Source organism: Neovison vison, chromosome 3 (assembly GCF_020171115.1).
Source record: "Neovison vison isolate M4711 chromosome 3, ASM_NN_V1, whole genome shotgun sequence".
Classification (NCBI taxonomy): domain Eukaryota; kingdom Metazoa; phylum Chordata; class Mammalia; order Carnivora; family Mustelidae; genus Neogale; species Neogale vison.
The window spans coordinates 159441219-159466875 of record NC_058093.1 but is presented as its reverse complement, the minus strand read 5'-3'; the positions used below and the strand labels follow the sequence as shown (position 1 = coordinate 159466875).

The 25657-nt window shown below is 46.6% G+C and overlaps 1 protein-coding gene across 6 annotated transcripts in view; it reads left to right on the top strand.

Annotated features, from left to right (window-relative positions):
- Positions 1–25657, top strand: part of FHOD3 (formin homology 2 domain containing 3) — a 456738-nt gene that overhangs the window by 367006 nt on the left and 64075 nt on the right. For all 6 annotated transcript variants that reach the window (XM_044243141.1, XM_044243140.1, XM_044243139.1 and 3 more), the window contains 2 exons: positions 4858–5069; positions 22008–22286. In XM_044243141.1, the coding sequence (XP_044099076.1) occupies positions 4858–5069; positions 22008–22286 (491 nt within the window). The remainder of the gene's footprint in view (positions 1–4857; positions 5070–22007; positions 22287–25657) is intronic.

Genomic DNA, 25657 nt, shown 5'->3' with positions numbered 1-25657 from the left:
AGAAACCAAATTTCATTTTATTTTTTAGCTTACCTCCAGAATCTTCTTTTTTTTTTTTTTCCAGCTTTTGACAACTTTTGTCAGGTTATGTCTGCACAAGCAAAATTTGAAAGCTTCTGGGGAGATATCAAGGCCTGTATTGGCTCAGACTGATCTCAGAATTTTCCCAAACCATTGAAGGCTCCTTCTTTCTGGATATCAAATCACAGCATCACTCATGCCTGGAAAACCTACACAGAGGGGTGTTTGCCACTCGTCTCCTGGTTCCTCTTGTTCTGACATCAGTCTTTGCCCCATGCAGCCATCTCCCTGGGCCTTCTTCTCCAGTGCAGGAGCAAGCTTTCTATGGCCTCATGTGGGCCCCATCTCTGCTTACATGGAGGGTTGTGGAAGCAGCAAAGAATTTCCCTTTGGTTTGGACCAGCCACTTTTCTTGGTTAGTTTGCTTCTTGAGTTACCTGGTGAAGAAGGGAGAGAAGGATATAAACTTTTGTCCTTGTTTGGAAAGCTTTGGGGGCTTTCTGGTAGACCAAGAAAAGATAAGATTTCCAAGTGTAATGGAATTCAGAAATGAATGGGTAAACTATAAGTCAGAGGTGGAAAGAGTTTAAAAAATAAGAGGACTCCATCTAGAAAGTTGTTTTTTTTTTTTTAACATCTTTTATTTTAGAGAGCAGGGAGAAGGGCAGAGAGAGAGAGGGAAAGAAACTTAAGCAGACTCCCCACTGAGCACAGAGTCCGACAGAGGGCTGGATCTCATGACCCTGAGGTCATTATTGAAACCAAGAGTCAGATACTTAACCAACTGTGCAACCCAGGCGTCCCTAGCAACTCTTGGTAGAGCCAGGTGTGTTTGTTGGGTCCCATGTCTCTTATTCTAAATGTAGTGACTCCGAGAAAAATGGCCAGAGTCACAACAGAGGGTTTTTTGAGGTTTGTAATATAACAAGATGAATGTGGCTTTGCTATTTTGAGATGTCCTGGCCATCCAGGCACATTTGATTTTATTTTTATTGATTTCCCATTATCTCATTTCATAATCTCAGGCAAAACTATTTTATTGACAATGGTGCAGACCCAGAATAAGTTTCTGTTGAGATGCTACTTCCGATTTTATCTGCTACTTTCGCTTTATCTGATCATGATTAAGTGACATTTACAAGTAATCTTTCTAAGGGAATAAGAAGAAATGAGATCAAGTCTGAATGTATGTTGGGGTAGGGTTGGGGCAGGGTTGGGGCAGGGATTGGTCTGAGGGGGGGGCATTGGAATGCCTGTGACAAGTGGGAGTTATAGGAACAGAGCGCAAGGGGAAGTTCATACTGGGTTAGGACTGGAGATGTGACACATGTAAGTGATGAGTGAAGCAGTAAGAGAGAATTCTGAGCATTGCTTAGCAGGTCTGAGGATCTGTCCTCAGACAGATAGAACTTAGAAGGAGCCAGATTTTGGTTTACGTAAGGGAGAGCTCACAAGTAGAAGAGTGGCAGGAAAAGTCATCAGTGAGTAGGTTTGGGTTAATCTCAAGTCAAGCAATTTCTGTAAGTATGTTCCCTCGAGCGTCCTACAGCCCCTGCAGCCCATGACCTTGGCGGATGTGTGAATTCATTCCTAAGGTTTGTTTGTCTATCTCTCCCGCTGAACTGTGAGATCCACAAGGGTGGGGGGGGGGTTCCTTGTTTATTATGAAATCTCTAGTACCTACGGCAGCTCTTAGCACATGACAGGCACTCAACAAATGTTCAATAAATAATGAAAAGAGGAATAAATAAACAAAAGATATGGACAGAGGTAGGATAAATGGGAATGTTTAGCTGAAAGTGGGAAAGGTGAAAAGTCTTTCTTTGAGACTGTGGTCTGTGAATGGAAAGCCCAATGCTTTGCACACAGGAAACTTCAGGAGGGTCTGTCGGGTGGGGGTTTTGTTGCAAAGCCACAGGGACCTATGACCATCCTTTCATGGACTGCTGGGCTCCTGTGATCAGGTACTGTTGGGCCTCTCAGGGCACTCAGAGTCTGTCTGTAAGGGAATGTAGTGACATAGGGCGAGCTTCCTCCCTATGCCCATAAATGCCAGGTGGCTTAGCCCTTCCCAGGCACGCCAGGTCCCCTCACCTCTCTGGCCCATTGCAGGTAGATGCGGGCACTGATTTCTCACAAAGATTTAGTCACTCTTGACTTTGGTGTCCCCTGTCCCTGCCCTTTCTTACAGGTCTTTAATTGTGGGCCCCCTGGGTGCCTCAGTCAGTTAAGCATCTGACTCGGTTTCAGCTCCAGTCTTGATCTCAGGGTCATGAGGGTCCATGCTGGGCATGGAGACTGCTTGAGATTCTCATTCTCTCTTCTCCCTCTGTCCCCCCTGCCGCCTCCCACAGCATGCACATGTGCACATATTCTCTCTCTCTCAAAAACAAAGAAATCAATAAATAAAAAAATAAGTCTTTAACTGTCACAAAATACCCATAATATCAAATTTACCATTTTAACCATTTTACAAATACAATTAATAGTGTTAGATGGTCACATTGTTGTCTGAGCCATCTCCAGAACTCATTTCATCTTGTAAAACTGAAACTTGATACCCATCAGACAAGTCCCCAGGCCCTCTCCCCCGCCATTTTTGTCTACCAGATAAGCCTCCTCAGAAGAATCCATATGAAATCCGCGACTCTCCCCATGTCCCCTGGATCCTCTCTGGATGACATCTGTGACCTGGTAGGAAACCTTGAGTCCTATTTATCCAGACCCGATATGAACAACCCCTGGCGTCCCCTGGAAAGTGGGGTGAGCCCCCACATCCCTGCTAGTCTGGCTTCCCGCAGGTAAGGCTTTGGAGAGGCCAGGTCCAGGGCTGATACCCCTGAAATGAATTTCGTCAACGGCTTGGACTCCTGGCTTGGAACCTTGGATCTCCTTGTCCGAGCTCCATTTCTCGGCTGCCCCTTTCTCCTGTGGCAGAAGGCTTGGACTCAGAGTGGCCATACCTCCCACACACCTCCCGGGCCTGCAGCATTCCTGGCCTGAGGGGGACACCACCTCATTTAGAACATGCTCCCCGTTGGGGCTCTGACTCTTGCCCTCAAGGTCACCTTCTTCCAAGATTGCACAGCAAGATTTCCTTGCTGGTCCAAGTTAAGCTCAGAAATAGCTTCCTTTTGTTACCTCTCCTGCCTTTTGAGATGGGACATCATTGGCAAGGGAAGTCCAGAGTTTCTGAAGCTTTCTGTGTGGGCAGAGTTCCCCTGCCCCGTCACCATGAGGCAGCTGTCCTTCAAATCATGCCCCAGACGTTCTCGTATGCAGACCCATCACACGTCTTTTATCAGACATTCACCGCGAGAAGAGGCACCCTCCCGCAACAAGTGAAATGGGCACATTTGCCACCCTGGACCTCCGGGGCTGCAGAGAGACCTCAGTAGGCAGGGTGCCGCACGCCTTGCCTGCTTCTCCTTGGCCGGGCTAATGCAAGGCGCTGAGGGAAAGAACAAAGGATGGTGATCTTCTGTTCTCAGAAATCCTATTATCTGCTTGTTGAGAACAGACACACACATGTGAAAAGATGACTAAATATGCCAGGCAGTAAATGTAAAATGCCATCTGAGTTGAATGGACTACATATCCGACATGAGTTCAGAGGCAAGGCCAAGATCACTTCCAGCTGTGGTGGTCAAGGCAGGCCTCGCTGAGGGATACACGCATGCGAGCCTGGCCCGCGGGGCAGATTGCCTCTGGACTGGCAGGGAGAAGGGGTGACGACCGCGGACAGACAGACCAACAGACCTGGGAGAGCCCCACCCACCTTCCGGATGCATGAAAAACTGCATGCTTTATCAGTGCGTTCTTTTGAAAGGTTCCATGTATACGCTCTGCCTTTCTGATGTGGGTGAATTTGGAACGCCGTATGCAGTGTCTGGTGGGGGCTTGCCTGTTGGGAGGAACCGCAGCAGTGAATCTGGCTGGATGGGAGTGAGGGTCTTGAATAACCTGTCTCAGAGTCCAGCGGATGGTGAGAAAGAAACCTGTTACAGCTGAGTTCAGAAACTTATTTCTGAACAAATAATGGTGGGTAAAATTAGCAGACATCTGGAAGAGGCACATATTTCAAAGTTATTTTGGTCTGATCTATAAAGCGCACTATGAGGAATATGATTGGTAGCTGGTCTTAATAAACAGTTAGTGGGTTCTGCCTGCCTAAAATGCAAAACAGATGTATCTTTGTTCTTTTAAACTGACTTTGATGAAAAAACTATATGTGACGTCAGGTCCAAGCTATTGGATGTCTGAGTCCTACTCAGAAATATTTTAGAATATAAAAAAGTTTCCATGGTCGACACTGAGAGAACAAAGTGAATTCCAGTCGTATTGCTGTTAACATTGAAGCAGGTTCAGAAATTCAGGGAGGGCTTCGTCCAGCAAGCCCTTTTGGTATTTGGGGGGCATTGTTTCTCCCCGCCTCACCAAGGCACCCTCCCATCTCACAGCTGCAAGCCCGGAGTGCGTGTGGTTTTCAGCTGTCACTGCTGGGGCTCTGTAATGGGCATTATTGCTGTTTGGCTTATTTGTACAAATGTTTCCTAAAAGAGCAAAATCGGATTCTGCGGCAGTGATCCAGGATCTGGAGACTGTGTGATGTTGCCATTTCTCCCAATTTGTTTGGTTACGAATGATGCGGGGCTTTTAATCATTAGCATCTTGGCTCTGCTGGCTGCTGTTGGCAGACCGGCCCTCCAGCCGGCCCCGCGCTGTGCTCTGTGCATCAGGAAACCAGCTCACTCTGCAGGTGTCTCAGGCATAAACAAGCATCGGCCACGGGCTCCTCTTTCTTTTTACGGAAACCCTTTGGAATTTAACTTTCAGATACAAATACTTGGAGCAGTTGGCAGCCGAGGCACACGAGAAGGAACTGAGAAGCCGGAGTGCGAGCCGGGGCAGAGGTGACCTCTCCTTGGACCTGACCTCCCGGGCAGCCCCTTCCTCCCCCACCCCTCGCTGTAGCCCTCCGTCTGTAGACTCAGAAGAGGCTCTCCCGGGATCCTCCTCCTCTCTGGGAACAGCTCAGCATCCCCAAGGTGAGTGCCAGGAGAGTGGAGGGAACTCTGATGGGGTAATTCGTGTTAAGCTTCTGGGCAGTAGGGACCATTACTCCATGCAGAGTGGTACCGAGTAGTCACCGAGGGTAAACTCAGGACAACTGCACCGTGCTAATAAACCAGCTGCCTTCAGAGTCACTTCTGTGAAAGCAGAATTATGTGTGAAGATTGTCAGTGCATGGTCACTGAGAAGGGAGAATATTGAAAATAAGGCTTCCTTGGCCATTTTCTTCCTTAATCACAGGGTATTAACTTAGAACCCTATAATTTGGATATTATTTATTTATTGGCTCTGCCCAATAAAGCGACCACTTTAAAATGTTCTGACCTTGGGAATTATGGGTCTGTTTCCAATTAAACTGATGGAGAATAAAATTAATCAAAGCAAGCAAAGAAAAAATGCAGACCCAGTGGAAATAGAAGTTAAACATTGAATCAGAAGAAAGGGAAGGTAGTAGCGATTACGGGCGCGTGTGGTGTGGGTGTAGACGCTTGTGTGGAGACAGACGGGCTCTCTCTGGAGAGATTGTCTGTCATCTTAGCTTTATTTGGAGAAAAACAATGTCGTATGCTGCAGCCTGAAGCATCAGCTGTTTTCCTGATGGCTCTGAGGATGGTGGGTCCGTTCTCTCTCACATTAACAGAGAGGATGGGTCTTGGGCTCTGGCGTCTACGCTGTGTGTTGACGAGCCTGCAGCTAGCACTTTTCAGTGTGACCGGGTGTTATGGCTTGCAGCCTGGCCAACTGAAGACAACAGACAAGCTCAACTTTTAACTCTCAGAGGTACTGACTAAATATGGCGTCAAGTTGAATTTCAGCGAGGCAGCACTGCATGACCTCAGCAGAACTGGATGTAACGGAACAGTGTTGTCCGTCCAAGTCCTCGCGGGCTCTCCAAGCCTCGGGGCTCATTCTGCAGGAGCAGGCTGGCTTCCCTGCAGCTTTCTATCGTGTCCAGTTCCTGCTGGTCCCCGAGCTGGGGAAGATTGTCCCAGGCAGATGGGTCAGTCATAGATGAGTAATGTTGGTCTGAAAACCCTGAGACTCGAAGACTCAGAAAAACAGACTGTTCTGTGACAGCTCTGTGCTTTCCAGCCCCTGCCTGGTATCCCTGCTCGATCTAAATTGTGGTATTGCCAGAAGCGAGATGAAAACCATTCCCCTGCGAAGCTGCGGTTCACCACTTAATCTGGGGACTTTTAACTCTAAGAGTTGTACCCTCTCCAGTTTGCGGAATGGCTGTCTAAACTGGGAAATACAGAGCAGCCCCCAAGCTGAGAGAGAATTGTCAGTATCTATAAATATTGTTTGTCCTCAAAACTTTTCGTCTTCTTGATGCTTGTGATGAAAAGACATTTCCTCAAGAATTTTGCCTGGGGATGGTCAAACTCGAGATTGTTCTGTCCGATTGTAAAGGCAGAATATATTTTTTAAAAGATTTTATTTATTTATTTATTTGTTTGTTTGTTTGTTTTGAGAGAGAGAGAGAGAGACCGCATGAGTGGGGGGAGGGGCAGAGAGAGAGAGAGAGAGAAGCAGAGTTCCCACTGAGGAGGGAGCCCAATACCAAGCAGGGAGCCCTATGCAGGACTCAGTCCCAGGGCCCTAGAATCTTGACCTGAGCTGAAGGCACATGCTTAACCAACCGAGCCACCCAGGCACCCAAAGGTAGAATATGTTAAACTGCAGTAAGAAGACAGAAGATACTTATTTGGGGTACATGCAATATGCATTGGGGAAAATAAAGTTATTTCAGTATGCTTTTAGAGAGATTAATAGTAGGTGTCCTTTTCCTCTTCAGAGAACGGACTCATACTGAGAGAACGTTTGACAGAATTCACCCCACACGCATCTGAAGTAGGGATGCTGGGCTTAAAATGAGACATTATAACAAATTAATGCAATAACTTCGTATCATGTTTGCTTTGTCTAAAAAAACAAAGTAGTGGTTCCTGTGAAATCCAGAAGGCTGTCCGTCATACATTAATTATCCACATCAGTCGGAACCAGCCAAGCAATCTGATACCTGTGTCCTAATACATTGGTGAAAGACATAATTGGCAATTGGAAGTGTGTAAGAGGAAATGCTGTGAGAGGATGGTCTCAGAAAGGGGCTGAGACTTCCTTCCCATTTGGAGACCTTAGCCCTAAACGCAAAGCTGGGCTGGCGGCAAGCTTTCTGTCAGCCTAGCTGGCTGTGGTTCTCTGAAACCATCTACTAGTCTCCAGTTCTTAGTCTGTTCTTCTTACCAGCTTCCATTATTAAAGGCTCACAGTAGTTTTTTGCTTATCCCTCACATTTGCAATATCCCAACATCTGGGGGAAGAATAAAAAGAAAATCTGATGACACATCCAGATGTTTGTCCCGCTCCAAACACCTGGCACTGTGTGGTCCAAACAGGCCCGGGGTTGACTCGCTTTTTCACTCTCTCTCCTTGTGGAATCCTAGGGTGATCATCTTCACGCTCCTGTAGTTCTCTGTCCCTCCCTCACAAATGCTACTACTCAACCCCTCCTCGAGCATCCGAGGAGGCGGGGGAGATGCCGCTACCCGTATTTTACTGAGATTCAGATAGATGGGAAGGGACACCATTTGCAGAATGAGGGGACATCATCCTGGGGGTAGAAGCCATCTTTTTCCGCTCGACCCAGCCATTTATGAGGGCGTCATGGCACCCCGGTATTTGTGGTAGTGATCACGTTCACACTGTACCATCCCTTTGCTTTGACCCCCTACATTTTGTTGCAGCCTACATTTCAGAGTTATGTTTGCAAAAGAGAGGAAAAACTGATATTTGCGACTGAATTATATATATCTCGGGATGAAAGGTCACTTTATGGTTTTTTTGTTTATTAAAGATTCTGCAGAATTTTTATTAGAAGAAGATAGGAAAGCATTAAACTCTCCTTTACCTTTGCTCTTACAAAATATATTTAGAAAGAAGGAAGGGTAAATGTTAAAATGCCAATAGCATTATGGGCCATCTAGTGAGGTCCCTCAGCCAGAAGCCTTTCCCAGCTAAATCTGCTCTGACTTTTGTATAACTTTAAGCCACTGCCCCAACCATCGAGTCAGTGTGTGCTTGAATTATTTTTCCATCTGGCCCTCTTGTGGCTCACAGCAGATGTGTGTCCCAGGACTGCCTAGACTTCGTAGTGATGGTCTGAATATTTTTCCTCTGTGTGAAACTACCAGGCCCAAGTGAGGAGCAAACACATACATGTGTTCTCATTTGCACTGTGCTGCAATTCATGGAGACAATCAGCCCCCAATTTAGGTAAACATAAAGGACCTCTCTCTTCATTGCCTTAATTAGCCTTGCCTTATTTTCACTGAGCCCTAGTAGTACAGATCAGAATATCTAGTAAGTTTACTTCCGGTTATTTTCAGAAACTTGCAGATGTCTCTGGAAATAAGTTATTCTCACTAATTAGAGGAAAAAGGCTCAGTATTCTTATTGGGAGAAGATTTTTTGCTATGACTCTTGAGAAAGTTGCTGAGGAACAGAAGTAATCTGCGTACCCACGAGTGAAATCATTTAAGCCCAGTAACCTGTTACCCCAGTGGGTACCCCAGATCCACATAACATATTTTGTGGAAACAAAATGGAAACATCATCCATCTCAAAACTGGGCATTGATGTTGGTCCCTGCCAGGTGGCCCCGTTGGGAACTACCTTTCCTGGAGGCTGGTTCTGGGTGGCTTTCTTGCTCCTTGACTGATACCGCAGAGTCCACCCCGGGGCTAAGTGGAGAGAAATTACCTTTCCCGTTCAAAAGCAGCTGCTGTCATGAGACCACAAGTGGCTTTTGCCCTCAGTGCAGCCATGAAAGCATACATTATGGCTAGATTATTTTTATTTTTAGCTCAGTGCTCTTTACAGTGAACACAGAAATCATACTTTAGAGATGCATTTGAAAATTTTCCCACACTGTATTATGTCAGGGAAAAATATTTTCAATGGTGGTTTTTTTTCCTTCCCATACCTGGATTCCTAGATATTTCCAAATGTCTTCTTGTTGGGCCTTGGAGATCTAGACTATAACCTGTATGGCCATGGCCTACTCACCAGCATTCACCGGGAGGCATTCACAGACATTACTGACATGCTGTATGATATTTTCTGTCATAGATCCAAGCTTTTAAAGTGCTGGTAAATAGCGCTCTTCCTCTGGCTACCTTATCTTCTCACCTGGAAATAAAATACAGACCTATAGTTATATCCTGAAATGCTCCATTGGCTTATGTGAGTAATCATTTTTCACGTGGGCATCGTTCATCATCACAGCTTTTGTCATTGTTACCAGTCATTGACTGAGCACCTTTGTCCCCTTGTGTGACATGTTTTGAGTCTCCTTCAGGTGTAGAAACTCTCCTGAGTTACCCAATCCACATGGCAGAAATCAGAAACATCTGGTATCCTGTTTCCAGTTGGCACAGTAGCGATGGAATATCATCGGTCATCAGCGTAATGCATGCTGGTTCCCTTGCATAGAGCTTTTGGATGCCTCCAGTCCAGTATTTCATGCACTGGCAAGAAACTAGATTCCTTGTGGTTAATGTGACTCAGGGCAGCCCCACCTCCCCACACTCCACCTGACGGCTGCAACTTGATTCCATTTGGTCAGTTAGAATCTCTCAGAAACTCTCCCCAAGCCCAAGGCACTGCCGGCTACACCTGCCGTGGAACTGCTTTATGAGCCTTTGCAAATCATTCTGTTTTCCTGCCTCACTTTTTCTCTGTCTCTAAAAATGGAGAAGGGCAAAACTCTCCCTTTTTTTCTCCTATAGAAAATAACAGTGGCCTGCAGCGTGATTTCATGTGCCATATTTTCAGACATAGTCTTGAATCCTTTTGAAGTAGAGCATGTATGAGTTACTTAAGTATGCTTAAGTGAAGACAAGGCAGGGAATGGCACTGGAAACATTAAGGAATGGTATTGTATGATCAACATGATCATTTCACAGTAATTAGGTATCAAAAACTCTGAAGTACTCTTGTAAGTTAATAAGTTAGTCTGCCACAGCTTTGTGGATGGGGCACAAGGCATGAAACTGCAGGGTCGGAGACAATGGACTTGATTACACATAGCAACAGTAGTAGCCAGAGTATCAGCATCTGTGCCATTTCTCCAAGCCCCAGTTCCTTCAAGTTGATGCAAATTGGTCCAAGTGATGGCTGCATACACAGAGAGGAACCTTGAGCTTAGGGACCCCTCATCTTTTATAGTGGGCAGTAAACACATCTTCCCTTTCTCCCAGAGGGAGACCTTATCTTCATCACAGCAAGCGCTAAACCAGCCAGTCCTTTGCTCCATGGGGAGGCACCATCTCTGTCTTCCAAGGCCATTCACTATGCACACATCTTCAGAAAGATATCCCAGGGCAAAGTCTGTCCATGCCTCTGCTTATAAGACTGCAGAAACAGGAGAGGCCCATGGAGAATTGTTTCCAAGATTGGATTATAATGGTTTTTAACCAACATTTACAAATTTGCATCTTAAAATCTGTTTAATGGAAACAAAATATTCAGTTTTAGAATAGGAATTAGCTTGTTTGTTCTTACTTGACAAAAAGAAAGTTCATCAGAAGTTACAAGACCCGGTCTGGAGCAGGCCCTGAGGGTGAATGAGCTTGTCTGCATCTGGAGGCCCTAACAGGGAATCTGGAAAGATGTCAGTGCCTTTCATCCCAGGTGAAAGCCTTGGATAAATGCTCCCAGGGACATTTAGGAAGCCTCTATAGGTAGGAACATTGAGCATTCTTCAGTTAGTGTGGTACTTTGAATTTCCAGAGTTGTTGACTAAGAACTGAGAAATAACAAAGGTGAATAATTACCCAGTTCCTTGTAGCATTCCTAGCTATGATCAGGACCTTGATCAAGCCTCTTGCCATTCCACTGTTCTCTCCAGCACCCCTGCCCCCACTCTACCACCCCTGATTTTCCCCCACCCACCCCAATGAGGCATTTGTGCCAAATGATACACTATTTGCAATGTGGCAGGACAATCACACATTGATCTTCCAGTCCCTAAAGTATGCTTTTGCAGGAGAACTCCAGGGGTCGGTGACCCTGCAGTTCATCTTATCTGCCTCTGAACATGGCACAAATCTTTAGAGCCTTCTGCAGCTGGAGCTGGAACATCCTCTGAGAAAGCTGCCTCTGCCAGATACATTTGGAAGTTCCAGTTGATTCTTGTTGACTCTCTAGATTGGGCAGCTTTTGGTCCCTATGTATTCTCTAGATAATCTCCAGATTCAGCACGTTACTTGGCTGTCATATCTTCTGCATTTCTCATCACTGTTTTCTCATCATTTATCTCAGTCTTTCTCGTCATTCTGTTTGAGTCTTCCTACTGACTCTTCTGCCTGCCTGCCTCCTAAGCGTTGGGATTTTCCAAGGGACCTTTCTCCAAAACCCTCTGTTTTTATGCCTAACTTCTGGCTGCTTTCTCACATCCCCACATGTGATTTTGATCTCCCTACCATTGATGAAAACCACCAGGTCTGTATCTCCGCCTTGGCCTTCTGGAGTTCAGGACACATGGATCCAACCTCCTTAGACATCAGCATCTGAATGTTCTACAGACATGTCACACTCAACAGGTGCCCATCAGGGACATTCAGATGGGAGCTGTGCCCATCTCTCACCCATAAACTCCCTACCCCTTCAAACCTGTTCATACCTTCCAGTCTTCATCTGGTTTAGATCATCTCTTTTTGCCTAGTCATTTAAGCTGGAAGCATGCATATAATTTTTTACAACTCCCTCAGTGCTCACACCTATGTGCAGTTACCAAGTGTTCATGTGTTCCTTTCTCTCAACTCAGCCCTCTTTCCTGTCTCCCCATTGCCTCTGTCTTAACCCTGCTCTTAACCATCTCTCATCTGGACCATTTCAATAGCTTCTAATAGATCTCATATCTTCCAGGCTCTTATTAGCATCCCAACATATATATATATATATATCTTTAAATTATATATATATATATATATATATATATATATATATCTTTAAATAGCTCTAGTGGCTCTCCATTATCTATAACAAGTCCTTATGGGCACTCAAGATTTTGGTTATCCGATCCCTACTACCAGTCTTTTGCCTCCACAACATCTTCTACATGTTACATTTCATCAGTGCCAAACACTGTTGCTATCTGAAAGGCGCTGTGTTTTCTCACATTTCCTCTGTGCTTAAAAGACCTCTTCCACTGGGTGCCCACTGGGCTCTTAGCCATCTAGTTGAAGGATCTTCTCTAAAGCCTCCTTTGATTCCTCTTATGTGTTTCCCTTACATCTTGTGCATACCAGGGATACAGGGCTTAGCTCACTATATATGTAGTAAATTGTCTCCCATCTCCCACATCTCTGTGTTAAATTTTCCCCCCTCTCCCACATCATCTCCCCAGAGGAGAGTCCATGCCCACACTCACCTTTGTTATCTCCTAATGCTTGGAGCAGAATAGATATTAGGTAAATGTTTTATGAGCTAGTGAATGAACAAATAGCATGAAAAAATAAAACACTAATCTTTTTTTTTTTTTTAAGATTTTATTTATCTGACAGAGACACAGTGAGAGAGGAACACAAGCAGGGAGAGGGGGAGAAGGAGAAGCAGGCTTCCCACTGAGTGGAGAGCCCGATGCAGGGCTTGCTCCCAGGACCCTAGGATCATGACCTGAGCTAAAGGCAGACACTTAACAAATGAGCCACCCAGGCATCCCACAGATGCACTTATCTATAGAGATAGCTTTTTACCCTATATGCAGAAATTTACTACATGGGTCATGATGTATTGGACATGTATTTGCCAATATAGACCACTCTCTAAAGACTGAAGGAAGGACAGTGGGTTTAGTGCAGAAAGGGAACTTTTTCAGAGAATTGACATATGTGGGCTATTTCCTTCTGAGGATCTAACCCTAATGGAGGAGGAAAACTCAGAGGATGATTCTTGATAAATTGATAGTTGAGAATATATTCAACCACATATTAAAATACCCCTTGTTTTAAGTGTATCTTTCTCCATTTTTTATGAATGAATTTGCTAACAAGTTCAGATAAACTAAGTTATTGACTAAGTGGATTAGTGACTAGATATAAGTGAAGAAGGGTCAACTGCTTGGGGTGAGAGTTTTAAGAGTGAGATTTTTAGTTGTACTCCCGTTCTAGACCAGCTGGTGTTCTAGGTGGGGTCAGACTCTGCTGGCAAGAAGAGCTAATATTTTCTTTAGATAATAGTTGTTTTGATCCCATAATATCTCTTGGCTAGACCACTTTATCCTGAAAAATATTTTGGGGAAGATGTTTTTCATATCTGACTTCCTTAGGCCTAACACATTGCCTGGCACATCAGAGATATCAATAAATACTAACTGAGTGAGTGTTGCTGCTAATTACATTAGAACACCTAATTAAAAGTAACTATCTCCTGCTGAGCCGGAAAAAGTGAATTAACAAGAAACCTCAAGTTTAGTCAATTTATTTGCTAGCTGCTATTACTCAGGACTATCCATTTTAATGCTTATGTAGACTTTCCAAAATAGGTTTTGTTTTGATGTCATTGGTATTCTGTCTGGGACCACGACAAAAGCCAGAGGTGCTCTTGAGATGCATTGGCAATTTAGAATTAGACAATGTCTTCAACCTTGAGGAAAGGCTTGTCTTCTTCTTTGCTCTTGTAAGAAAATGAGCATGCAGTTTATCTAGGAACTCCACCAGCTGTACTGGGCATGGAAAGACAAATGAATATTGGAGTTGATCCTGTTCTGATCCTGAAGCTATTCTGAGCCAAGACAATGTCTCTCTATCTGATTTTAGGAGAATTTAAGCAAATTCAAAGGAAGTCTTCATATGCAGGGGTTGATGTTTGGGGTCATAAGGTTTGAGTTCAAGATAATGATAAAGCACTGATAGGGTACAGATAGAGTAATGATACATGATAAAATAATCTTAAATTGCTTTTTTTTGTCATTTTCTGTTTATAGTGTGAAATCAGATCTATCCATTAACCAATATTGCAATAATTGGACCTGAACTAGAAACTTCTTTTTTTGTCCTAGATGATAATTCAGTGGAATTATATTCTGTACATCTTTAACCAGGTGAACTCCATCAGAAGCATAATCTAGGGGTCATGGGTCAGGGGAGTAAAGATTACAATCTGAAGAGGGCTTCTGATTCTGTATAATATCACACTCAGATGTTGGTTTCCATGTGAGTCCTAACATGGCAGTTGCAGATCTGTTTTTTTTTTTTTTTTTTTTTTTTTAGAGAGAGAGAGAGGAAAGCAGGCTCTCCGCTCAGCAGAGAGCCCAATGCAGGACTCGATCCCAGGACACTGGGATCATGACCCGAGCCGAAGGCAGCGGCTCAACCCACTGAGCCACCCAGGCGCCCCGCAGATCTGTTTTTTCTTGAGTCATTCCTAGCTTTCATGTGCCTTTTGATAGTATGAACAGCGCGCTGTACCAAATGTGATTTTAGAGTATAAGGTTTTGTGTGTCATGGTAACATGGCCCCCCACTACAAGCCCAGTACTACTTATAACATTCCACTGAAGAGAAGCAAACACCTTGTTGGAACCCTGAGGGGTGGTATGGTTTCTACAAGATGGTGTCTTCTAAAAGATGCCTACCTTCCTACCTACCTACCTTCCAAAGGTAATTTTGGCCCCTTCTGAAGGTAACTTTGGCTACATATGGTTTTCATCTTAAGAGGTAGCTTAGGCTGAGCCTGTTTAGAAAATTTAGCTCTCAATTTTGATAATCATAATAAAACTGGGCTAAATTTAGAAGACATATAAACACTAGATGAATGGATCAGTATTTTGCACATGATAAAGTGGGTTGTTTGTGTAAAGCCTGAGAGGCTGAGTTTGAGTCCATCCTAATGAAACTGTTCCCTTAGGGTCGGGATTCTCGACATAGGATGGTCCCTGCCACCCCACTCCCCCACTCCCTCCAAGAGACATTTGACAGTGTCTGGAGGTATTTTTAGTTGTCACAACTGAGGAGGTGGTGGTGTTGGCCTCTAGTGGGTAGAGGCTAGGAATGCTGCTAAGCACCCTGCAGAACACAGAACAGCCCTCCCACAACCAAGAATTCTCCAACCCCAAATATCCATGGTATTAAGGCCAAGAAATCCTGCTCTAGAGTGAATCTGAGTGAACAGCTTAGCATGAACTGGCCCAGCACCAAAGGCGAAGTCTAAAGAATTTTCAAAGTTGTGGGCTTTTTCTCTTGGGACCTTTTTCACATTTATGTGATTAAACCACAAGTTTAAAGTTGATGGTGTTAGTTATTAGCTCTGAACTGGGGAGGTCCCTGGAATGTACATGATTTGGAGCAACTGTTATAGAATTGGCTGGCCCAGCCCTTGGTTTCGTAAGACCTGCCAGAAAGCCTAGTCCTGGCAGAGTCTTTGAGACACCATCACAGACAGAAATCAATTGAAGCCACCCAAAGACTTATTAAGTTCAGATCCTTCTACCAGCAGTTTATCTCTTCAAAGGAAAGTTGCATGATTGGAGATTCCAACTGGACCCTCTGGACTCGGCTGTCAGGGACACGGATAAAAGCAGACCTGGAACGGTCGTGTTATATTTGTGTGTTTGTCTCTTCAGGAGTGATTCTGTGCTTCTTCTTTACAGCATAAGTCACCCATCTCAGAGTGGACCATCGTAATTAATAGCCTAGGCTTTTCAGTCAGTTCTGGTGGGGTTCAAATCCCAGCTCTGCTTATCGGTGAGGCTGGGAGGAGATGAACACTCAGAGGGTGCCTGAAGGCTGCCCGTGAAGGGACTGTTCCCGGAAGTGTGGGGAATGTCCCAGGACCATCAAGAAGCCCCCAGAGATGAACAGCACTGCTCCCACCTCCAGGCCTGGAGGAACTTGGTCATGCCTGGGACTCCGCAAGAGCCGTAGCCTTGGGGAGGAGAGCACAAGGCAGAAATGGTGACCTGACCACTTCTGCCAGACTGAGGCCCCACGTAAAGAGAGTGGAGGCATAAACACATCAGCCTCTCCTTCCTCCCTCCCGTGCTGCTACTTCTCTGTGAAAGTGAGAGGGAGCCAGCCCCAGGGCACAGAGCAGAGCAGAGAGGGGGTCTGGAGAAGCAGCTGTGAACAGCCAGCCCATAGTGTAGCCTGGACAAGTTGCTTAACCTCTCTGGACAGGTGTCCTCCCTTCTCATATGGGGACAATAATCTTCATACTCCTGGTGTGAGGACTCCATGGAGTGGTGTGTATGCAGTTCCTGGGACGCACCAGTGTGTAGAAGACTCTTGGTACCCAGTACGCAGGGCTTGATGTCCAGCGAGATTTTCCAGACCAGATGGGGAGTTGGTGATGGGCTTTTGGAGGGACAAAGAGAACTAGCTATTAGAAGTCGTCCTCTGCCTTGGCTGAATTCCTTAGGGCCTGCTCGCTCTCCTCTCCCTCGCAGTTCTGTGATCTGCATAAGGGAAGCCCCAGCGTCTGACCGGGCCCTCTTTTATATTCTCTCAACAAAGGCAGTGAAGTTTTCCCTCTTTCCCTGTGGTTCTCATGTTGATGGGTTCCCATCCTCATCCCACGTCCAGCCTCTCTGTCCTGTAAAGTCTGTTTTCTTTGGATAAAGCATTCCCCTCTGTGGCCATGTTTGGGTTACAGGCCCATCCCCAATATGGCAACAACCAGGTTCCTTGTTACTTCTTTCTGAATATACTGTGGATCTCTTCCTTTCAGTGATTTCTTACACATTACCTAGATTATCCATTTCTACATCCCTTTATGCAGTTTAATTTTGATTTCTTTCTCCTTTTTCTCCCCTCCGCACTCCAACCTTAAAATTTAGTTTAAAGCCCTTTGAATCAGGTCAGTGCAGGTTCTGGCCAAATACATTTTTCTGGCCTTTGCTAAGTGCATTCTGGCAATGCCGGGATCCCATCAGTCTGCTCGCTTAGGATGTGGTCCAGCAAGACAGGTCCCAGTTTTGGATGCTTTTTATGCTGCCAGGCATTTCTTGCCATATCCTCCTTTCTGTACTCATGCCTCCTGCAGGAAGAAGGACTACCTGGCCCCTGGCCCAGGAACTTCTCGCAACTCCTCTTCTCTTAAGCGCAGGCCCAGAGACCAGGCAGACCCTTAGGTCCTTCCTCTGTCCAAGGTGATGGGCGGGCATGGCTGGTGATGGAAAAGCTGGGTTTGTGGGGTGGCTGGCAGCTCCTGACTTGCAGGTTTGGTTAATTGTGGTCACTTCTGAGCCTGCGCCAAAGGCAGGGCTTCAAGGTCCTTAGAGGCGTGCGCTTGGGCGTGGGTGCCCTGCCCGGCACCGTGGCCTTCACTCTTCCCTTCCCAGCCTTGCTTTCTGACGACAGCATGAGGGGCCTCCCTACAGAGGGGTTGTTGTGCTCATTTAGGAGACATGAAGTGAGGGGTGCTCAGTTGCAGTCCTCAGAGGGAGACAACATCCCATGCTCTCCTCAGATGCTGGCAGGCTACCTCCACCAGTGACTTCCTGGATTGGAACGGCTTCCCGTTGGCATCATGTTTTTCCTCATCATCGTGCATTGAGCCCCAGTGTCTGGCATTCACCTCTCCCAGCTCAGTCTCTGTCTGCAGGGCTTGTTTCCTGGGCTGTGCACTCCACACAAGTGAGGCGCTTCTCCCATAGCCCCAGCCATGTGCCAGCCGTCTCAGTAGCAAGAGTTGCTTGCCTGTCCCTACCTAGAGCAGCCATCACCGCCCTCAGGGTGACATCCCAGGTCCTCACCCTGCCCTGCAAGGCCCACAGCCAGAGCTCTGGTGCGCGCAGCTTGCGTTCCTCCTGCATGCCCTGTCTCTTTGTCTCTGCACATGCTCCTCCCTCTGCCCAGAATGTTCTCATGTCCACTCTTCCCCCTCTCAACTCATTTTCCTCTTGGAAACCCTGCTTAAATGTCACTTTGGCACAGCAACTTACCTTCCTTCTCAGGCCTTGCTAAAGTCCCTTGTCATACCCTCCCCCCGCCGACCCCCACTGGCCACGATGCTTTTGTTTTTAGAGCATTGTCACATGGATAGACACGTTTAACTGTGTCAGGGTGAGCCAAGGGGCTGAGATTCCCATGTTCATTGGCGATAGGACTCCCCACCTTTGCCATGCAAAGGCCATGGCCAGGCACGTACGGGCTCTTTGCTCCTCTGTAATCCCTATGGTGACAAGCACTGGGTCTGTCCCTTGTGTCACTCATGTATCCCTGTGTCTTTCACCACCAACACTGTTGTTGGGCCACAGAAAGATTCATTAAATGTGAGGGCTGGCAGTAGGGGGAAGTTGTGAGCAGTTTCCACCCCTAGGTGTTGACAAGTGTCTTAGCTGTCTTAGGGCTGTTCCTGAAGACTCATAAGATATGGTCATCCTGCTTCCTGGGCACTCTGTGAAGGGAGATGATACTTTTTCCCCTGTCTGCTCAGAGCAGGGCAACCTGGCAGAGGGTAATGACTCAAGGAATGGAGGGGTGTGTGTGGAGGGGCCATGAGAGAGGACCTGTTGAGGGGGAATGGGAGAGGGGAACAGAAATGTTCTGGAACTTGGGGTGCAGTCTCAGCTTCCTGGACGTCAGCGAAGACTTTCTGAGTAGATGTTGCCCTGATACCACGCTGGGGGCTCGCGGACACTGGAGAAAGGTCAGGTCTCAGCCCTCAGGGACTTTTTGCCTTGTCATTCCTGTGTTCGGTTAATGCAGCTGCAGAAGGGCTGTGCCGTGGTCCTGGCTGCTCCTTCCAGGGACCCCCTGTCACTTGTTATCCAGTGCCCTCTCTTGCGTGACCGGCGACATAGGACTGTGATCCCCATGGATGGGTTTTTATGTCCCTTTTCCCTAGCCGAGGAGTGAGCCCTCGGAAAGCCAGGATGTGTGTTCTGTCAGTGACAGGGGTGCTACCTGGCGTGTGCAGGACAGGTGTCGTCAGGAAGGAGCCACATGTGTTTGTTCTCGCACCGCCTCCCTCTAGCTATGCTGGTTTTGCTTGACTCACGTGTGTGTGACTGTTATTTGTCCATCGCTAGGACAACTTCACGTGCCGCAGATGTGCAGTCGGGCCTGGTGGTGCTGAGTCTGCATTCTGGTCGGCGGCGGCTTAGGAGACGGCCGCCTCCCCAGCAGCAGGGCATGGAGAAACCAGACGGTGCGGCTCATGCACAGAAATGACTCCACAAAGTGAGGTCCTTGCATGGGGGGCTGAGGTTTCTGAGTGGTTTAGCCACAGGACTGGGGGGCTCTCTGGCACGTGCGTGACTGTTACCGGGAGCACCTGTGCTCCTCAGGGGCCAGAGTCGCTGCTTCGGTGGAAGGAAACGGGATGGCGGCGTGCACGTGGGCTGAAGTCAAGCTGCGACCGCACCGTGGGTCTTTCCTACTTGGCGGGCCCATTCTCCTGGGGATGGAGAGTAGACACAGGCTTCTGGCAACCCACCACACCCGTCTCTCCATCACTGACAAAGCCACATGGAGCCACCCTAGCCGGTGTTCACCATATGCTGACCAGTAAAAACTCAAATGCCTGCCACATGCTAGACGGTTGGAAACACATTTGGGTTTTGATGTGGCTATTCTGATGTGAGTGTGTGTGAGGACATATGCCTTCTGTCAACCCAAGGATGACGGTGGTATTGGTACCACGGCGCTTCTGCCGTACTGGTAAAGGAAGGGGTGTTTGTAGCTCCTCAATAAATACTTCATTATCAGAGGAAGAAGAAATCACCCGAAAATTTCCTTTAATACCAAAGGGCATTTTTTCTCGAGGTTGTATTCACACTTTCCCTGTACTCAGTTCGGTCTTTGCTTTTGAGGAAGAGGGTCCGCCGGTACCAAGCTTTGTTAGGTGGGCTCAAGGTGCATTCCCTTCGGCTTCCTCCTGCTGCTACCAGGGAGCACATTTCGGCCTGGAAACCCTGCCCTCATATCACCAGTTCTTGGGGACAGCCAGCAGGGATAGCCAGTAGACAGCGGAGGGCCTTTGCTGCCCCGGCCTGCTTCCTCCAGTCTCCCAGGGAAGCAGGTTCCCATACTAGACTAGAAAATATACAACCTGTCATGAAGCCTCGAGCAGGCAGGAGGGAGAGGCTTTCTGACCTCTACGCTCAGTTCCTACCTGAAGGACACTGGAGAGACTCTCCTGGAGGAGTCATTCTTCCTTTGGTGGCTGGAAGTTGCCCAAGGACATAAGGAGAAGCTGACGTTGCACTTTCCCCAATTCCCTCTTTCTCAGAGGAAGGCAGCCTGAGAGCAGATAAGGGGTGGGGGAAAGGACCCAGGGAGTCCTGGCAGAATGACTTCTGGCTGGGAAGCAGAGGGCAGCTGGGCTCCCTGCCCAGTGAGGCCTGAGCAGTCCTCTCCCATAGAAATGGCACCGCCTGGCCTGCTGGGGGGCCTGTTCTGCAAATTCCACTGCCCGCTGCCCCCACTCACCTGAGCCAGCAGGTTGCCTCTGCAGAGAGAGTGCCCTGATCTGCTTGTTCTCCTGGGGTCTTCTGAGGTCTGGGCAGGTTCCTTACAGTTCCTGTCCGGTGCAGATCCTGCTGAATTTCTATATTTGTGTAGCATATGCTTGGGGCTTAAGCACATACTTTTGGGATACACTGTCCCGATTCCAGGAATGTGGTTTTGCCCATCCCTGAGGGTCACACTCTCAAGAGTGACCGGTCTCCCTCTGGACTTTACCTGTGGCAGCTGGCTTAGAACTTCTTGTGTTGTCTGTCATTTGGATACTCCTATACAGTGCATAGCTGAGAATTTTGCTCAGGAAAACCATGCAAAGCCATAACTATGCCACTTTCCTGTTCCCTAGAGGATGTCCCACACAGGAACGGGAACATCCTACCTTGCTACAAGCATCAAATCTCCAGTCCTGATAGGTTTATAAATAGTTCTGTGCCCATGAGAGATTCTCCCCAGCAACTTTCCAAATCATGGGCTAATCAAATTAGGAGTAAACCTAATTCAAGCGAAGGGCGTCAGTTCTCATTGGTTTGGCCACCAGTAAAACACAGGGCTGCTCCTGGTGCATAACAAATTACTGCAAACAGCAATTCAAATTAAACCCATTCATTATCTCACAGTTTCCATAGGTCAGAAGTCCAGCAGAGTTCAACTTGTTCTCAGTGCTGGGGCTCATGAGGCCCCACTCAAGCTGTGGCTGGCCTGTCCCTTACTGGGAGGCCCTGGGAAAAATCCACCTCCAGTTCATTTAGGTTGTTGGCAGAATTTGGTTTCTTGTGCTCTCAGGCCCAAAGTTCCTGTTCTTTATTTTATGTTGGCCAGGAATTGCTCTCTACTGCTAGTGGCCACTCACATTTCTTGTCTGTCACATCACACCCCCACCCCCATCTTTAAAGCCACATGCTTCTTACCTCTCTGACTTTTTTTTTTTTTTTAAGATTTTATTTATTTATTTATTTGACAGACAGAGATCACAAGTAGGCAGAGAGGCAGGCAGAGAGAGGAAGGGAAACAGGCTCCCCGCTGAGCAGAAAGCCCGATGTGGGGCTCGATCCCAGGGCCCTGGGATCATGACCTGAGCTGAAGGCAGAGGCTTTAATCTACTGAGCCACCCAGGTACCCCTTTGACTTTGTTTTTTATGGCCCATCAGAAAACACTGTGCTTTTCGAAGTGTCACCAGATTGTCTCAGGCCACCTGGATAATCGCCACATCTTAGAGTCAAGTGACTCGAGACTCCACCGTCAGCTGCATGATCCCCTCCCAGCAGTGTCTAGAAGAGGGTTTGACTGAATGACCAGGAGATGGGAATCCTGGGGGCCACCTTTAGACATCTGCCCACCACTAACAACAAAGAAATCAACCTCCTGTCTCCTTTCACACCTCCCTTGACATTCCCAAGAAATTCCTGTTGTGATTATAATCTCCATTGTTGTTGTCTCCACCAGCGGGTGTTGGGGATCCTGAGCCTGGACCGGAGGCAGAAGTGGGGCAGGGTACCGATGAGGCCAGCCCAGAAGTAGCCCGTGCCTGCGTGGAAGCAGAGAGCGAAGTGGAGCGAGCACTGGAGCAAGAGCCAGAAGAGCGAGCCTCCCTCAGTGAGAAAGAGAGGCAGAGTGAGGAGGTGAACGAGAAGGACAACTGCTCTGCCTCCAGCATCTCGTCCTCCAGCAGCACATTAGAGAGGGAGGAGAAGGAGGACAAGCTCTCCAGGGACAAGGGAACTGGTAATACAGCCCCAGTAAATACGTTCCAGGGAACCCTGGGTGGGGGACTTGGTTTGTTGGCCACTGAGGTGACCCTGCTTGCTCAGCTCGCTCAATGGGCTATGTCACCTGGTGTCTGGAGGTGAGGGGTGTGGCCAGCCCTCAGCTTCCTGCCCCATGGGAAGGTGGCCCCATGCCCTATGCCATGCTCACTTTGACAGGTGGGAAAAGGGTCCAATAATGAGGATAGCAAAGGACTTCTCCTGAGAAATAAGCCCCAAAAGAGGCCTTCCTCATTTCCTTCTAATTGCTTGTTCATAGTAAATGTAGCTTTTGTTCTAAGTTAAATTGAGACATATGTCATGTTGCTGTCTGCTCCCTTGAAAGTTTCTGCAGTGACGTGTGCTAAGCCATCATGATGGACATTTCAGACCAGAGCAGATTGGTTGAAATGAATTGAATGAGTACTTCTAAAAAGGAGCAAGCAGTTCAAAGTGTGCTGAAGTCAGTTTGATGTTCTCTAGTGGAATATACATAATTTAAAGAACTTTCCACAATATGCTCAGAGCCAATCTTTTGTTAGAAGTCTTTGCTTTTCTTTATGAAATTAGATCTTTTGGGCATTACAGCTGATATTCAATCAGTTCATCTGTGTAGTGATAATTTTATGCTGAGACACCAAATGGACCGTTAATCCTCACTGGGAATTTGGGGAGGGTGCCACAGAGGCTTATAGAAATTCTAAAGGATTCATGTAATCGTTTGAATTATGGTTCACATGCAACCCCATCAGGTTGGTTTTCCTACCCATGACTTGTGTGCTATTGAGATGACAGCCACCTCTCTCAGCTAACACCCTTCACCAGGGGAGGCATGTCTTACTAGCCAGCCTTCATTAACCTACAGGCTGATACACACTCAAGGAGCCTATACCTTGGGCCCAAAGTCCATCTTGAAGGTTCCACAAGGGCCTGCCTGCTGGTGACATGACCCATGCCTGGCTCATCAGCTCACAGATTAAGAGTACGTGATCACTGAAGCATGGATGTGTGAATGAAAATTACATGAATGAATGGAGCTATAATGCCTGCCATGAGACCTATCAATCAATGGCTTAGTTCTAATTGATACCTGAGTTTTCACCAGCTATATTAATAAGTTTTATTCTTTTAAATTTCTGGTCATTATGATGCATTGAAGAAGAACTGAAAGACTTTATTAGTTTCTATCTTAGTAATAATTGCATTGAAAATCTCATGTCTGTTTGGTTGAAGATGTATGTGCTAGAAGGTATTACATATATGGATATTTATTTAATTTTCTTTCAAAGTCAGATGGCAATTAGTCTCCCAAATCCTGTTTGTTGGTATTCACATTTAATGTGATTAGGGTCACAGTATAGGGGGTCGGGTCGGGGAAGTCTTCTTGATCAGTTTCATCTTAAATCATGTTTTATTATAAATAGCTGTAGAAATTATTCATCATCACTGGGTTTAGCAAAGCCTAAGACATATCAACAAGTTGGGTTAGTGAAAAGAAGCCAAGGAACAGAACTTTCTTGGATCAGCTTGTCCAATATTTTCCCAAATAAGGGCAAATTTCCAAAAATGGAGACTCTACTCCCAGTGAAGAACCATTGATTTTCTACCAAAATCTGGTGGTGTCCAAGACTATTGACTCAGGAATTAAGGCTTTGCAGTGATTTTTTTCTGCTTCAGTCTGGTGCTATTAAGAGATGTGATCATGTCTATTTGCTGTAGCTTCTTAGTTCCTAGAAAATCCCACTGTTCCCAGGCACCAGGAGCAGCCGTGAAGTCAGGCAGCTCTGTCATCATATCTCTTGCCTTTGAAAGTGTACTCAAATCACAGAAGCAATCACAACAATCCTAATGATTGTATCCATTACTCAGAAATTATTCTGTGGGGCTTGAAAGAATCTCAACTTTTTCTGCTTGGGTGGCTTTCTTTTTGTTTCATGTGTTCCTCTCCATGGCATTAGTGTAAGAGGAGTTATTGTAGCATTTGTTACACTTTGCTGTCATGCCTTGTATAAGTGTCCTTTACCGCCACTTGAATGTAAGCTTTGTGAGGATGGGGATGTCTGTCTTGTTCATTAGGAGTCCTCACTTCCTAGCTTTAGGACTAGTACATAGTAGAGGCTCAAAAAAACCACTGATGATTAACTGAATGAAGCGACATCTGCCTAAGATGGAGGAGCTCTATTGTTCCCAGTTCCTTCCTCTCACAACCAAAATGGGAACACCCTGTGCATAGCAGAACAATCAGTTATAGGAAGACTCTGAAAAGCGGTAAGAAGGCAGACTGTCTAGGGACCTTTGGACATTAATGACATGGCAGTGAAGCTCTAAGTAAATCCTATTCTCATAGCCAAAGAATTGGGAAAAGGATTGCCTAACAGAGCAGAACATAATTTTGGCTGTTAATATATGCCCTACCCTAGACAAGCACTAATTGGAAATCTGCTATTGTCCTACTCCTCCACTACCTAGTAGTTTCAGTGGGACCAAACAGGAAGTAATCTTCTACAATCTGCCCTCCATGGAAACAAGAGTTATATGGTTCCCATTCTCCCCTCCCTCCAACTGTCTAGTGCCAGTGAGACTCAGGATGGAGCTAGTTCTCTGTCCTCTGCCCAACAGAAGCCAGTAGTGCTCTCTCATTTCCTTGCTGACGTAGTTCTGGCCTAATGGGGAACTGATATTCTATCACCTACAGTGGCATCCCAGTTCCCCATTAAGATAGTGTCAGTGGGATCTTCTAGAGATCTGAGTTTACAACTTCACCCAGAAGAAGAGAGACTTAAGGAGGCAGTAGAAGAGGACTAACTGGCATTCTCTTGCCCCGGCTGTCCTTCTCTGACACTGGCTTGGCCCAGCAGGGAGCTCAGTCTCTATCCCCACCCTGCATAAAAAAAGATAGAATGATGTGGCTGGAGGTGGAACTAGTCTGCAAACAATTCTCCCCACCCAGAATCAGCAGAGACCAATGGAAAGCTGAGCCTTCACCTACACTTGGAGGCAATGTGAGTTAAGTGTTCCACTTCCACTGGGAAGATGCCAGTGGAGTCAAGGGGCTGCTGCACCCCCAACCTGGCCATCTTCAGTGAGGGCAAGTCAGCCCTCTTGCTGCGGTGGTGACAGTAAGATACGGTAAGGAGCTGAACATCTACCCCCACTAAGACCTGTCCACCACATCTAAACACAGCGAGTGCCTGCTGAAAGAGAAGAGTAAGTATGATCCAAAGTCTAGCAAATAATCCCCAGAATATCCAGGATACACTCTAAAATCTCTCATCATATCAAGAACTAGGGCACTCACAACTTGAATGGGAAAGACAAGAAGCTGATGCCAACACCAGAATGAGCCAGATG